Genomic DNA, 11,219 nt, shown 5'->3' on the forward strand with positions numbered 1-11,219 from the left:
TTTTGTTGTAAATCTATGTTATTATATGCGACATTTATAGTGAACACGGACATTAAAACTCAGTATGCTTCTTAGTTTTAATCACACACTACACAATAATTACTCGCACTGACATCGGTTTGGGATGAATGAGTTTGACGTTCGCTTGGCCGAAGTTGCGGACCAGGATGGAATCAACAAGCTGATCCGATCACCGGGCGTCAAGTGGTTTGGCAACATCCGGCCGAAGTTTCGGGGCAAGGACTCCCTGTTCCAGGCCTATCAGACTTACAGGATGGTGGCCCTTAGCAGGCAGTCCTCTGCCTTGGTGGCCTACGCCGAGTTACGGAACTATCCGTCCATCGCCGCTCTGCCCACTGATTGCTGGCTGGAGTGGCTGTCCGTTAGATACTGGTATTCAGATGTCGGGGCTATCTTCCCCAGTCGATAATATCCTTTTCACCCTCAGTTTGACCCTGTCCATTAGTTGGCTTAATGCGTTGTTCTTCAACTTCTGCATCTACAAGAACGAGTACTCCATGGTTCTCGTCGAAATCATTAAGGAAGTGTTCTATAGGGAGAGCAGGGTGTGCTATCTGATCGCTGTTAGGACACCGTTTGTGCGACAGCCCTCGCACTTCATTGAGTCCTTCGATGATTTGGAAAAACTATCCGAGGTCTTCTATCCGAAGGAGTTTAGCTCGGAAAAGAACTCCAACACGCAGGCTCTATACATTGTGGATCGGGCTGTCCTGCTGCCGAAGATGACGTACCGGAAGGCGCTGTAAGTGGTCAAATTTAATGGTATACCATTTTTTTGTATAGTGAAAGAGTTAAGTTGTATTTGTAGAAAAGTATTATATATAATTTGTATTAGGAAAAATTACCAAGTCGATCTAGCCAACTGTAAATATTTATTCAATCAATATCTAACTTTTCCAAATCGAATTTCATATTTTATTCTCATGGACAGATGGCGCCTCATCTTGTTGCCGTGCTATTAAAATGGCAATTGGCGCCATCTACTGTGGCAATTTTAAATTGGGTAACGGTGTCGGGGCAATTTACTAAGGCGTTCTTGTTATTAATAAATTGGGAGCCAATAAGTCGGTTAATCAGAATTACATAAGGATTTATTGGAATACTTCATTATTTTGGATAGAATATTTTTAATTAAATTAAATTATTAAGTTATTCACAAAATAGGTGAGAAGGGCCTATTCACATAGATGATAGACTAAAGCTTTGATTATGATAATCACTTCTTCGTTGGTTTTTGTTTAAGTATCTCATAATTTAATTTAAGCGCCGAGGACAACGATGATATAATAGCACTCCAAGAAATCGAGATGCCCGAACTCAGAGAGGAGCTGGGCGACTACTATATAGCCGAAGAGGTGATGCGACAGGATTCGGAAGCCGAAAAGAGCTTTCTGGTCGTGGCCGAAACAAGCAATCAATGCGAGGAGACCGAGATGGTCCTCTTCCTTTGGATGACCACGGACATCGACATCCTGTTCTATGTCCGCAACTATGAGGTGGAAGCTTTCGGAAACTTGGTAAAGCCCGTCGATGGCAAGTCGTTCCACTACGAAACGATACCGGTGTCGTAAGTGTGGGTCCCCTAGTGGAGAGACTTCTTCCTAATAATGTATCCTGCAGATCGGTCCAGCGCAGGGCGGAGGCCAGCATGTTCACCACAGATGCCCTGGACGATCTGGATGCTATGACGATTCTGGGAGGTCTGCAGAGGGTTGACAGCGGTATGAGGTGGGCAATACTCAGGCATACTATTTTTCTCAGACGGGCATTATCTTATTTTTCGTTATCAATTCGAATAGTAATTTCTTATATAAGAAAAAAGTTAAATATTTCATTTCGTGGGAAATAATGATTCGATTTCATTCTGTTTATCCAAAGGTAACATATAAAGCTTTTTTTTAACAGCGTTGCAAGCCTGGGTAAGATGAAGGTTAGCTCTATCGCTGGCACAATTGTGGATACCCACGTTTCCGGCGACAACAAGTTCTACATGCGGGAACGCCTGTACTCAAAGTTCAAGTACATCCTGGAGAGTAAGTTTTGCAGTTGATCCCAAACGCTACTTGCTACATCATTCTTGACCACTTAGAGCTCCACAGCACCGGATACTACTTGCGCAACGAAGAAAACGTAATTAACTTCATATATCCTGCCGGAAAGGATATCGCTGGTTCGGCGGCTAGAAATGCGGCTTCGAACGTTTTCCTTCTGAAAAGTATTGTGGCCCGACAGGACTTCACACCACGCCTTTTTAACGCCATAGTGGCCATGTTCTGCGCTTATCCTGATCGCGATTACTGCATAATGCTGATAGCCGCGAATAAGAAGGCCAACCGGAGCTATGTAGAGGTGTTGCAGTACTTCATGGTAAGTTAACTGGTTAGTTCAGTGATGAAGGAGTGCTGGTTTACTTTTAAATATCTAAAATTTAATATATTTATCTTTTAACGTTTTCTATAGTAACTCTAGTTGTAGTGTCCTATAAGACTTGATCATAACACTTAATTATGTTACAAGTTAAGACAACGGACTATCATAGTTAATTTATATTTCTTTCATATGTTATTTTTATTATTTTTATTATTTTAAAATTAATATAGTGTATTTTCCATACTTTTAACGCCCAGCCAGTGGTCTCGCGTCCCAGCAGTGTGTGCAACCTTGCCGAGGTATACATAACCCATCGGAGCACCATCTTCGGAGAGATCAGCCTGTACAAACTACAAAAGGAAGACGTATCCGTGGTGCACACCTTGGCCCTGGGGAAGTTGTCCAATGAGGCAATTTCCCGTGATTCCACCGCCAGCAGCTTCTCTTACTGCTCCAAGATAAACGAGCGGGCGGAGCTGGAGCACGAGACTCATGTTCTCGATGCGATCATGAAGGATGTGCTGGAGAACGAGTTCAGTGAGTTCGCGGTGTTCACCATTCGCTGTGGGAACTCTACGAAGTCCGCCAAAGAGAACACTTCGATCGGGTTTGTGGTGCTTCGGCAATTCCACAGTCATGGCCAGCTCTTTGATCACTACCATTTGCCGAAGCACGACACACATTTGCAGCGACTGAGGGCCGAGATCATATCACTGCGACTGCATCCTCTCTTCGTGGTCAGTGCCGATCTGATCTTCAGGGATTTGGCCAGGAAGACCAACTTTTACGACTTTTTCTTCATCAGTCCGTTTGAGGTAAGTTGTTAGGATGCTGAGTTAAGCGGACTTCCAAAAAAAATACTTTGCAGGGACATAGGTACACCAACGACCTAAAGAAAATGATGATGGTTGTGGAACCGAAGACCATTAAAAAAGCTCCTGTTTTCTTCAGAGTCCCCAATGAGCAGAAAAAGCCGAGGAACAAGTTGAACCTTCCCAGTCCCAATTACTCCAAGGATTATTTGATCATCTACCGCCACAAACTCAATCCGGTGAAGTGGTTTACCAACAGTAAGAAACTGGTCATCATTGGATTCAGTGCTGTGACCAAGGCCTTCCTGAGGCAGCTCGTCTTCCAGTGGAATAGCAGGGAGTGAGATCTAATTTTATATAAACTACAATGGGTTTCTCTTTAGGTGTAATTTCCTTTCAATCTAGACTTTACTTAAATGAGCCCATATACAAAACACCGTTCCTCCAGCTTAGTTCTCAGAATCTTAATTTTTCTTCCTGTAACCCATTTTAAAAAATATTTTCTGATATCCTGACTTCTCCACAGCCATAAAAACTCGGACAACTTCACATGCCTCAGCTGGTTGCAAGTAACCGTGATATGCCGGGCGGGTGTCGTGGAGGCGGACTACGACAGTCTCTTCAAGTGTCCCTATTGCACCAGCACCCTGGGATGCTACCTGTCCTACCAGAACGAATCCTGCTTCGTACGAGATTGTTGTGTGCGCCTCGACTTCCGGTACTGGGTGCACTTTGTGCCCGGCAAGGTGGAAATGATTAATAGGTCTTATAAGACTCATATAACTAATAACTGATTAACCATCCTTCGATATACACAGAGAGCAAAAGTTCGTTAAGATCGAATCGTGCGAAATCCACTATGACACGCTCCTGCTGATGTGTGAACGAAAGTTTGTGCTACGTTCTCCGGACATGCCTGTGCATACGGAAAGACCCTGCAATCTTGTCGAGGTCAACTTCCGGCTGAACAAGCTCCTGCTCTTCTACAAAGTCCGTGCGCTGCTAGAGGACATGCCGCGCACCTACTTGATCCTGGTTTATGGATCCAATTTGTCCACCTACGAGGGTATCGCCTTTCTGATTAGCCACGGCGTAGACTGCTCGCGAATGGTGTTTGTTCAGCCGCATCGATATACCTGCAAGGATCCGGATATAAAGGAAAAGAGTCCCTACTGGGACCAAAACCTGCAGCTCATCCTGGACGACATCCTCGCAGATAAGGGGCTTTTGATCTACATAGACTATAACTTTCACCACTACAACTTGCACAAGTCGTCCGACTTTATTATGGAGGTGAATTTCGAGCACTATTCCAGTCGAAAGCAGGCGACTTTCGAGTGCGACCTATTTATCTCTTTTGAGGAGGGATACCTTCATGAAAGGCACAAGCGCTGTAAGTACTCATAAGTAAATATGATTGGTAACTATTTTGTACAATTTAATAATTAAACGACCTTAGGGCTCAATTCGGCCAATATCGAGATAGATGGCAACGAAATTCTGGTAAACCAGCGCTACCAGACCAATGATCCGGACATCTATGCAGTTGGCAACTTTATCAAGATGCAGCCGAAGCCAAATTATCAGTACAGATTCGTCAGTGAGCGGGAGATGGCCCGCAAGGTGGGAAAAGCACCTATCGATTAATCAGATAATATCAGATAATAAGTACCCATTTATTTCCAGATTTTACACTATCTGGATATTGTTCCCGTTAAGGATTTCGAGGATCGATTCTCTGAGCCCCTGTTTTTCCAGGCCACTCTGCCGTTACGTTACTTCATTACCAAAATCACCTTGCCTCGAAGATTTTTAAGTTCGCACTTGCCCTTCATGGACAAGTGCAATTTGACGACGTACAAGAAGAACACATTCTGCCGGGTTGGCCTATCCAGGCATATGGTGGTCGATGAGATCGTGGTTGTAACGAAAATGGTAGGATTACTCACTCAAGTTTCAAATGCTATGTAACTATTGTTTTCCGCATCAGGAGTGTCATTTGGACTTCCTTCAGCACTTTTGTGGCAAGCACGAATTGCTCCTCAACAATCTCAGGTCGCGCTACAAGGCACAGACGATTCACTCATTTCTGAAGTACTTTCAAGAGCCCTGGACAGAATTGATAATGCACGAAAACTTTAAGGACCTTCAGGCGGAGAACAAAGAGCTCCTAAGCCCAATGGCCATTACCGCGCTAACAGTGAGTGTAATGACCTATATATATATAGACTTGAGTCTCAATTATTGCATATCATAGCGAGCAGACCGTGTATTGGGAAGTGTAACCGACATGGATTTCTCGACGCTGAACAGGCGCTACCTGGAGCTAAAGCTGCTGGCTTTTCTGAAAGATCATCGACGGGACTTTCGGCATAAGTTTGCCCTACCCGAGGATTTTCTTAAAGCGGATCAGCATGAGTGGGAGCGATACATGAATAGGACGCCGGATGAGACATCTGAAGAGTCAGACTCCTAGTTTGTAGAACCGAAGCAGTCCGTTTCCGTACTTTCTGATTTCCTTTTGCAGTGCTCCAACTCAAATACAAGTTCAACTAATTTTTTGAAAAATGCCCCGAATTCATGATACTGTTTTTGTCGTCACAGCGGGAATTCGGGATCTGCCACGCATAGAGGATCTCTATGAGGCCAAAAACACGTGGCACTTTGGGGTGAAGGATACGCCGCCGCTGGAGACCCTGTTCTTAAGGAACCAGGCCCAGCGACTGTTGGTCTACAATAAACAGGAGTTTCACATAGTGCTGGCATACTGCGAGTTCGCTAACCATCCAAATATTCCGGTGCTATCTAACGAACTGTGGCTGCACTGGCTCAATGCGCGGTTCTGGTACGTTGAGAGATTGGGAGTTTTTGTTCAACCCCGCAACTTTTTAACGAATCTCCAACAAAAGCCTAGATCTTCCTATCACGCTGCTCAACTCCATCTTTTTCAATTTCCTTATCTGCAAGACGGGCCAGCCCGATATCCTTAAGCTGATCATCCTGGAGGTCTTCTATAACGAGCACAAGGTCAACTATATAATAGTGGTTAAGCCGCCGGATTGCCCGCCAGGCCAATACGATGCCGTTCAGGCTTTTGGAAAGACCTACTACCCCAAGTACTCCAAAATCTCCGAGCAGATGCATCTTCCATCGGTCATCGTGATCCATCGACGGGACGTCATGCCAGTTCTCTCCTTTCGCAAGGCGCTGTGAGTTGCTCCCCGAAGTCCTTCTCCAAGTTGTTTTTTTTTTTTCATTCCAGACCTGAGGACAACGACGACATTGTTGAGATGATTGACTCCGAGGATCCGGAACTGCGGAAGAAGCACGGCGACTTTTACATTGCAGAGCACCTCCTGAGTATGGAAGGATCCGATCAGACTGATAACATTATTATTGCTGAGGTGCTGTGGTATATTTCCTTTTATGAGTTGCTTAACCCACAGTTTATTGCAGTTCGAGGAAGAGATTGCTGATAATGTGAAGGGAGCGGGCTTGATGTGGCTGTCTGAGTCCATAGACATTGAGCATCTGGCCACGAACTTTCACTTGGAGCGCTTGGGCAACTTGGCGCGATATACTCCGGGGATTAAGCACGCCCGTGTGCATTTCGATGTGTTGTAAGTGGGTTAAACTAAAGATAAGTCATCTACTTTGAAAGCTTCCCTTTTATAGTTCGGTGGAACAAAAGTCTTACAAGGATTTATACACTGAGACGCAAATGGAGGAAATATATAAAACGCTTGTAGATGAGATAAACCCAGAAAGACAAACTAAAGCGAAGGAAGTTCTTTTCAGCAAATACAAGCATATTTACGAAGGTAATGTAAACCAATTAAAAATAACACCTTTCTTTATATACCTTTATTTTTGATTGCGTAGAGCTCCGGAAAGGGAATTACTATATGAACGCATTTAAGGACAAACTGGAGATCGCTTTTGACTTGCCACCAGGCGAGCACTCGCATAGCGAAAACCGGGTGCAGTACTTGGGGCAGGCGTGCAATGGATTCCTGCTGAAGATGTTTCAGTTGCACCCACTGGTGCGCTTTGAGTACACATTCTATTCCCTGTCGGCCATGTTCAGTGCCTTCCCGAACCACGACTACTGTGTGACCATGGTGCCTTCCACTGCGAGCACAAGTCCTTGCCAGCGGGAACTGCTCCGGTTCTTCTTGGTGAGTTGAAAGACATTGATCTAAGAATTCCCTGGGGATTTCTTCTATTGCTTACCTTTTTTCAGCCGGTTGCCCATCGTCCGAACAGTGCTGTCTCCGAAAACATGTTCGTTGCGCATCGAAGTACCTTGTTTGGGGATCTCCGGGTACAGCGTTTAGAAAGACAGGAGATTGAGGAAATTAAAACCATGATAAGCTCGCCGTCTCGCAAAAGGGACACTGTGTGCACTGAGGAATTAGATGATGGTAACGAACTATATAACAGAGATTATATAACAGAGATCTTGGAGATTTTTGAAGATATCGTTGAGGATATCCTTGAGAATCCTTTGAACGAGCTGAGCTGCTTCACCATTCGTTGTGGTCAATCCAAGAAACACTTAGACTGCCCCTTGGTGGGCTTTTTGATACTGAGGTGCAGTTAAAAATGTTATGTGTAATACCTAACCTAATGCCAACCCTACAGCCCTTTTATACATTATGAAGATCTATGCAGCATATTCATGATGCCACGAGATCAGTTCCAGCTGACCCACAACCGTGGAGAGATAGTCATGTTTAGGCTGCATCCGTTTTTCCAGATGTGGTGCAATCCAATAATTCGCACGGTGGCCTTGTATGAAAACTACCGAGAATTGTATTATATAAACCACTTCAATGTTTGTTGAAATCGGGCTTGTATAGTCTGGTGGAATTTACTAAGAGCTTTCCCCTTTGCAGGGAATCTCGCTGCCCAACGATCTGATGTACAACATGATGCCCGTTGAGCCGCGCCGCATGAAGAAGAACCTATTCGGTTACAAGTGCATTTCATATAAGCGACGGATGTCAAAGATGTCGCGTTCTTCCAATCCGGATTCGTGCAGCAGTCGCATGCGGGTCTTTTGCCACAATCTTCAGCCCACCATGCACATGGGTGGCAAGAACTCCCTCGTAATCGTGGGCTTCTCGCAGATCTGTATCGCCTTCTTGCGTACCGTCATTTTCGCCTGGAACTCTAAAGAGTAAGAATTAACTTTCTTTAGAGAATCTTATAAGAACACAACGACTGTGTGATTCCAATAATACAAAAGCCCCTCCTACGAGGTAAAAAGTCGTCACGATTACACCTTCAAAACACAACATTTTTGCTTAAACATTCAACTAAATGTGTACCTTTTCTAGAATTTAAAAGCGCTTTTCTCTTAAAAGTGATTTCTTAAACTGTTGATCTGCATATGTTACTTTTCGATCCGATCAGATCATCACAGATTTGTGATGTGCTTTGCAAACTCTTCACAGTGATTCAGTGTTCATACAATTAAACCCTTCAATTAACAAGCTAAAATTTTAGATAGAAAGAAAACCAAATATTTTATATGACTAAAATCTAAAAAAATGCATATAATTAAAATTATCTTATAACATTTTTGATTTGATTTTATTAAGAATACTTTGTTGCTCGAAGCAATGTTACGAAAACAGACCAAGTTAAAATGTATTATTTATTTGTTATTTTTAATGTTTCGTTAATATCGTTCGATGCGTTAAAGGAAGGTATAAATTGATTTCTCCACTAGTTTGATCAATTATAAGAAGTACAATTGTCTGCCCATGGTGGACATCACGGTACTGGTGCCTCATGGAGTTGTGGAATCGGCCTACGACTGCGAATTCATGTGCAGCTACTGCGGCGATGGCAGGAATTGCTATATAAACACCGGAAACCAGAATTCCTTTGTCAGGGATACAACGCAGCGCATGGATGTGAGGCATTGGGTGCGTTTCGTTCCGGCAAAGCTTAAAAGAATAAATAGGTAAATGCTGCAAGTCCATACTTTATGACGATGCACGGGTGGCACTACATAAATGAGCACAAATTATTTTAGCTACTTCATTTTGTCAACTTATTAGAATTAATTAATTAAAGATGGCTCCACTTGTATTTCTACTGGCGCGCCAAATAAAAAAGATGTGGCGCATCTGCTGTTAGGGGATATTCATCATCATTTTCGTTGTTATAACTTCTGAAATAATTTTTCGATTCCAAAAATTTGTTGTGTGTGGATAAATGTTGATCAAATTTTTATATAGCGCCCAAAAATATTTATTTACCATGTCACTATAGAATTTATAATAATAACTGGAATCGGCATTTTAAATTCAATATCGTACATACAGACGGTATCTAGCCATATCGACTTTATTCTAATAATGAATATACACCTCTCACACCCTTTTCATCGAATACAATATACCCTTTTACTCTGCGAGTAAGTGGTGTAGATATAATACTTGCCTCCCAAATTAACTTGGTATTAATTTACTACTATCTTCCTTAGGCAGGAAAAGAAGCTGCAGTTATTAGACGGCTGCATCCTTCACTACGAGAAGCTGGTCCTGCTGGCTGGCACAAGGTTCGGTTTTGAGGACAAGGAATTCAACGGGTATTTGATGCCGTTAAACTATGTAACCAACAATCATCGCCTGGACAGGATCATTTTCTACCACAAGCTGCGTGAAATGGTTGAGACTGGTGAGACCTACAACATCATAATCTACGGATACGGATTGGTCGTCTACGAGTGCATTCAGTTTTTGGTCACACATGGTTGTAAGAACCAGAACATTACATATGTGCAGCCCCATGTGCCGGCGGTGATGGAGGACTTGGGCAATCCCGAGGTCGACTCTCGGCTGGATCCGATCATCCTGGAAATGGTAGCTGATCTGGGGATCACGATTTACTTGTCGACCAACTACAACAAATTTATTCTAAGCAAAGACAATCAGTTCATCGAGCAGGTCCACTTCTTGTCGTTTCCAAGCAAGAAACTAATAGAGTTGAACTGCGATCTCTTCGTCAACTACAATCCCAATAGTTTGACATCGTCTTTGGAGACTGGTTAGATAATATAATGTTGGATTATCGCATTTACCTTCTAATGTCTCGTCCTTTTGCAGTTCTCCAAAATGCAGGAATCGAGATGATCGACAGGAAGATCGTGGTCAATGCACGATACGTGACCAATGACAGGAACATCTATGCCTCTGGCAATATAATTATGGTGCCCACTCCCAACTTTCAGTACACTTCCACCAGCCCGCAAGAGTGCGCTGAAAAAGTCAGTATCTCCTCAAAGTAATTCTGCTAACAGCAGTAATTCTGCTAACAAGTTATCTTCTCATTAGTTGGCCTACGAGCTGAACATGGTGAAGATTGTGATGCAGTCGCGATACTCAAGGCCATTCGCGTTCACGGGCCAGCTTCCTATGGGCTATCACATCATCAAGTACATCCAACCGAAGCCGCTGCTCATCGGTCAACTGCCCATTGATTTTTCAGAGACTATGACCACCTACGAGAATGGAGACTTTTGCCGCATTCGACTCAACAAGAAAATGATTGTCATAGAGATTGTCTGTGTCAGCAAGACGGTATGATGTTATTTCGAAAATAGCACCAGGCAGTTAAATCCCATAATTTTCTACATCCAGCCGAAACGTCTTTACTTCATGGAGTTCTTCTGCGGCAAACATGCCACGTTGCTTAATGACTTGCATGGTCGTTTTCAAGCCGGTTGGATTTCAAACTTCTTGCACTTTTTCCAACAACCCTGGACGGAGCTTATAATGCACGACAGATTCGAGGACCTGCAACTGAAGAATCGCCGACTTCTGCTGGCCATGCTGCTGATGAACAACAAGGATAATGACAGGAATAGCTTGGAGTCCACGCAGAGACAGAAGCTGGAGACAAATGTAATCGATTTTGTACGAACCTATCGCAAGGACTTCACTCATGAATTTGCTCTGCCCGAGGATTGGGGTGTCTTTAATCTATGATTTACTTTACTTC

At 43.5% G+C, this 11,219-nt stretch overlaps 2 protein-coding genes across 6 annotated transcripts; both read left to right on the top strand.

Annotated features, from left to right (window-relative positions):
* Window positions 1–82: 82 nt before the first annotated feature.
* Window positions 83–5,780, top strand: LOC108043048 (cilia- and flagella-associated protein 61). Of its 5 annotated transcripts, XM_044462031.1 has the most exons (15): window positions 83–393; window positions 449–763; window positions 1,286–1,588; window positions 1,642–1,749; window positions 1,927–2,054; window positions 2,111–2,388; window positions 2,649–3,206; window positions 3,260–3,543; window positions 3,730–3,966; window positions 4,022–4,596; window positions 4,663–4,826; window positions 4,890–5,138; window positions 5,194–5,403; window positions 5,461–5,678; window positions 5,731–5,780. In XM_044462031.1, the coding sequence occupies exons 1-15, from the start codon at window positions 125–127 to the stop codon at window positions 5,765–5,767; spliced, it is 3,933 nt and encodes a 1,310-aa protein (XP_044317966.1). In that variant the 5' UTR covers window positions 83–124; the 3' UTR covers window positions 5,768–5,780. The 5 variants fall into 5 exon arrangements, 4 of the variants coding, with proteins under 4 accessions (XP_044317966.1, XP_044317967.1, XP_044317968.1 ...); XM_044462032.1 differs by lacking the exons at window positions 4,663–4,826; window positions 4,890–5,138; window positions 5,194–5,403; window positions 5,461–5,678; window positions 5,731–5,780 and having other exon boundaries at window positions 3,730–3,949; window positions 4,022–4,154; XM_044462033.1 differs by lacking the exons at window positions 4,022–4,596; window positions 4,663–4,826; window positions 4,890–5,138; ... (1 more) ...; window positions 5,461–5,678; window positions 5,731–5,780 and having other exon boundaries at window positions 3,260–3,442; window positions 3,730–3,778.
* On the top strand, window positions 5,771–11,213 carry LOC108043047 (cilia- and flagella-associated protein 61). The gene is made up of 14 exons (XM_017121586.2): window positions 5,771–6,048; window positions 6,113–6,412; window positions 6,466–6,607; window positions 6,660–6,823; window positions 6,879–7,024; window positions 7,086–7,381; window positions 7,447–7,796; window positions 7,848–8,040; window positions 8,102–8,385; window positions 8,941–9,177; window positions 9,703–10,265; window positions 10,325–10,485; window positions 10,553–10,798; window positions 10,859–11,213. Exons 1-14 carry the CDS (start codon window positions 5,771–5,773, stop codon window positions 11,204–11,206), a joined length of 3,708 nt encoding a protein of 1,235 aa, XP_016977075.1. The 3' UTR covers window positions 11,207–11,213.
* The last annotated feature ends 6 nt before the right edge of the window (window positions 11,214–11,219 follow it).

This window comes from Drosophila rhopaloa, unplaced genomic scaffold (assembly GCF_018152115.1).
Source record: "Drosophila rhopaloa isolate 14029-0021.01 unplaced genomic scaffold, ASM1815211v1 contig_115, whole genome shotgun sequence".
Taxonomy (NCBI): Eukaryota; Metazoa; Arthropoda; class Insecta; order Diptera; family Drosophilidae; genus Drosophila; species Drosophila rhopaloa.